Raw genomic sequence first — 2502 nt, forward strand, 5'->3', positions numbered from 1 at the left:
ATGTTATTTAAAATATAAAATATAAAATATGTTTGATAGGATATTTTTATTTTTTAAAAAGAAAAAACATTATACTTTTAATATAACGATTGGGCTCACGTGTGTTCAAACATTAAACTCTGCCGCCGATGACGTAAAGAAGTATTCCTTACTCCACCCACGAAGCATTACCTATGGGCAGGCAAGCGGCGGGTGCAGGGCGGGCAAGGATCAGCGGCCGACAGGGTAGCCTTACACAAGAAATGCTTCGAAAAAACATGTTTTCTTTGTTTCTAATGTTTTTATAAACAAGTCTTGTGTCCTTTAAAAATAAAATTAAAAAATAGAAATTAAATAGACACACTATTTTTGAATTTGTTACGATGCTTAAGTGTATAAGCATTAACCACCTTCAGATTTTAGATGATTTAAATGCATAACACCTAGTCATTATGTATTATATATATTTAACATCTAAACTATGAAATGTTTATAATCATATAGCACTTGAAAATTTTCAATTTAATTCGACCGCATTGAGCTTACATCACAAGCAAAATTATTCTTAATAATTATATAAAAAATTTTCTTGAATTGAGAAATAAAAAGACGCCAAAAATCCATAAAATTTGATCCGATTGAGGGAGTTTGGGGTAGCTGCAGCTTATTGAATAATCTACTGATAAGCTAGGTGCGATAGCTATTGCAAATTTTTATTTTTTTTTGAAAAATTAAACTACTGCCAGAAAGCCGCCACGACACCTAAATAGATTCGGTCTGAAAACGCTATTTTCAACGTTTTTAAAACGCATAAGCTGCCAAAATACAATTTATCCAAACAGGTTAGATGTGTTTTCAAAACGCCACCGCACCAAATAAGCTGGCCCAAACGATGCCCTGAATCTCAAAATAATTTGATATATAGGGAATTTACATACACATCACACAATTCTTATCTATTTACATAATGAACCCCTAAACTTCAGCATGTATTTATTTAATACCAAATGCTCAGCATCATATAAAAATATCACCAAAACTAATTTTTTCCATAATAAAATACACATTTTCATATATATATTTGACATGATTATTGCACTAAACTGCTCATACAAACAAATATCAAAATTTAGATGTTAGCCCCCCAATTTAATTCATTTACAACATATGACATCCATCTCAAAACAAACCAAACAGCTTCAAGATCAAGCATTGATGAAGAAGACATCCTGAACCAAAAAGCTTTACTCATAGATGCAAGAATAAAACAGCAATTTTCAAAAATACCAACACAAGTTATTACACTTCAACCACATCCACAGTTTCCCTTACCTTACCAAAACTATCAACGATCAAAACAGGAACGCTCATGTGATCATTCTGCGATGTGTTGTTGCAGTCAAGGTTGAATGAGATATTGGTGGAAACTTGCACGCGAGGAGGAGCGGGCAGAGCTATGGTGGTGATCTCAGCAGTGTTGAATTCCACCAATTTGGTCGGTTTTCTAATCCTCTGAGGAATCACAGTTGGATCTCTCAACGAGCCGGCGCTGAAGAGAGCTCGTTCGTCGGCTGATCCTGATTTCCTTAGCGCTTGGAGCTCCTGCAACCGGTAATCGGTTTCCGGACGTCTGCATACCTTTCGCAACGGCACGATTTCCTGTGTTGAGAATCAAACAAATGAAATTCAAACTGAGGAGGTGTTTGGCTGAAACCCGTATTTTACGTTAAATTATTTTGTAAATCCGATAAATCATCCAGATTTACGTTGATTGAGATGTGCAACGGAATAAATGTTTAAATTTGCCTTGCAATTGGATTCAGTAAATTGGGTTTAGGTTGTAAATGAGAGCGAAGAATGTAGCTTATGGCAATATATATGAGAGGACAAAAGAAACTCAAAAGCTTCAAAAGATCCATTAAGATACCAAAGTTAGAAGAAAGCAGCAGTTGCAAAATCCTGGAAGATGGTAGGAAAATTGTATGTTGGCTAACATGTGTAGACTGGTTTAGTTACCGAAGCGTTTGCATGCATACCACCCAACTCCTATCTATTTATACATGTAACACCTAAACTTTACATTTTGTATTTTTGTTAAAATTCAAAATAATATGAAATATAATTATTGATATGAAACGGAAATATAAATAACCCTTACATGAATCTTAGAATAGGAAAGACAATAAAAAAATAAATAAAAGAAAATGAAAGGTACAATACCTATATCTCCAATTAATCAATTTATATTAATTACTCGGAGATAAAATAAGCGACATAAATATAAAATAAGAAAAGAAATAACTTGAATCCAAGAAAATAAATTTAATACTCATAACTTCTAACGAGAATAAATTATTTTCTATTATAACATCTAACAATCTCCCCTAAGTTGAAACATGGTTGAAATTTATGCTCAACTTGGATTTGAAAATATTAAACAATGAGCGAGAAATATTCTTTTTTAGGTGGAACTTAAAATCTTCATCCCGTACTGTTGACCTCATTTTTAGTGAGGTCTAGTCT

General features: G+C 33.1%; 1 protein-coding gene across 1 annotated transcript in view; it reads right to left on the bottom strand.

Annotated features, from left to right (window-relative positions):
• Window positions 1-1209: 1209 nt before the first annotated feature.
• Window positions 1210-2502, bottom strand: part of LOC110018667 (protein SAWADEE HOMEODOMAIN HOMOLOG 2-like) — a 37116-nt gene continuing 35823 nt past the window's right edge. The window contains exon 9 of the mRNA XM_020716055.1: window positions 1210-1638. Coding sequence (XP_020571714.1) covers window positions 1279-1638 — 360 coding nt within the window. The 3' untranslated portion in view covers window positions 1210-1278. The remainder of the gene's footprint in view (window positions 1639-2502) is intronic.

This window comes from Phalaenopsis equestris, unplaced genomic scaffold (genome assembly GCF_001263595.1).
Source record: "Phalaenopsis equestris unplaced genomic scaffold, ASM126359v1 Scaffold000030, whole genome shotgun sequence".
In the NCBI taxonomy this organism is placed as follows: domain Eukaryota; kingdom Viridiplantae; phylum Streptophyta; class Magnoliopsida; order Asparagales; family Orchidaceae; genus Phalaenopsis; species Phalaenopsis equestris.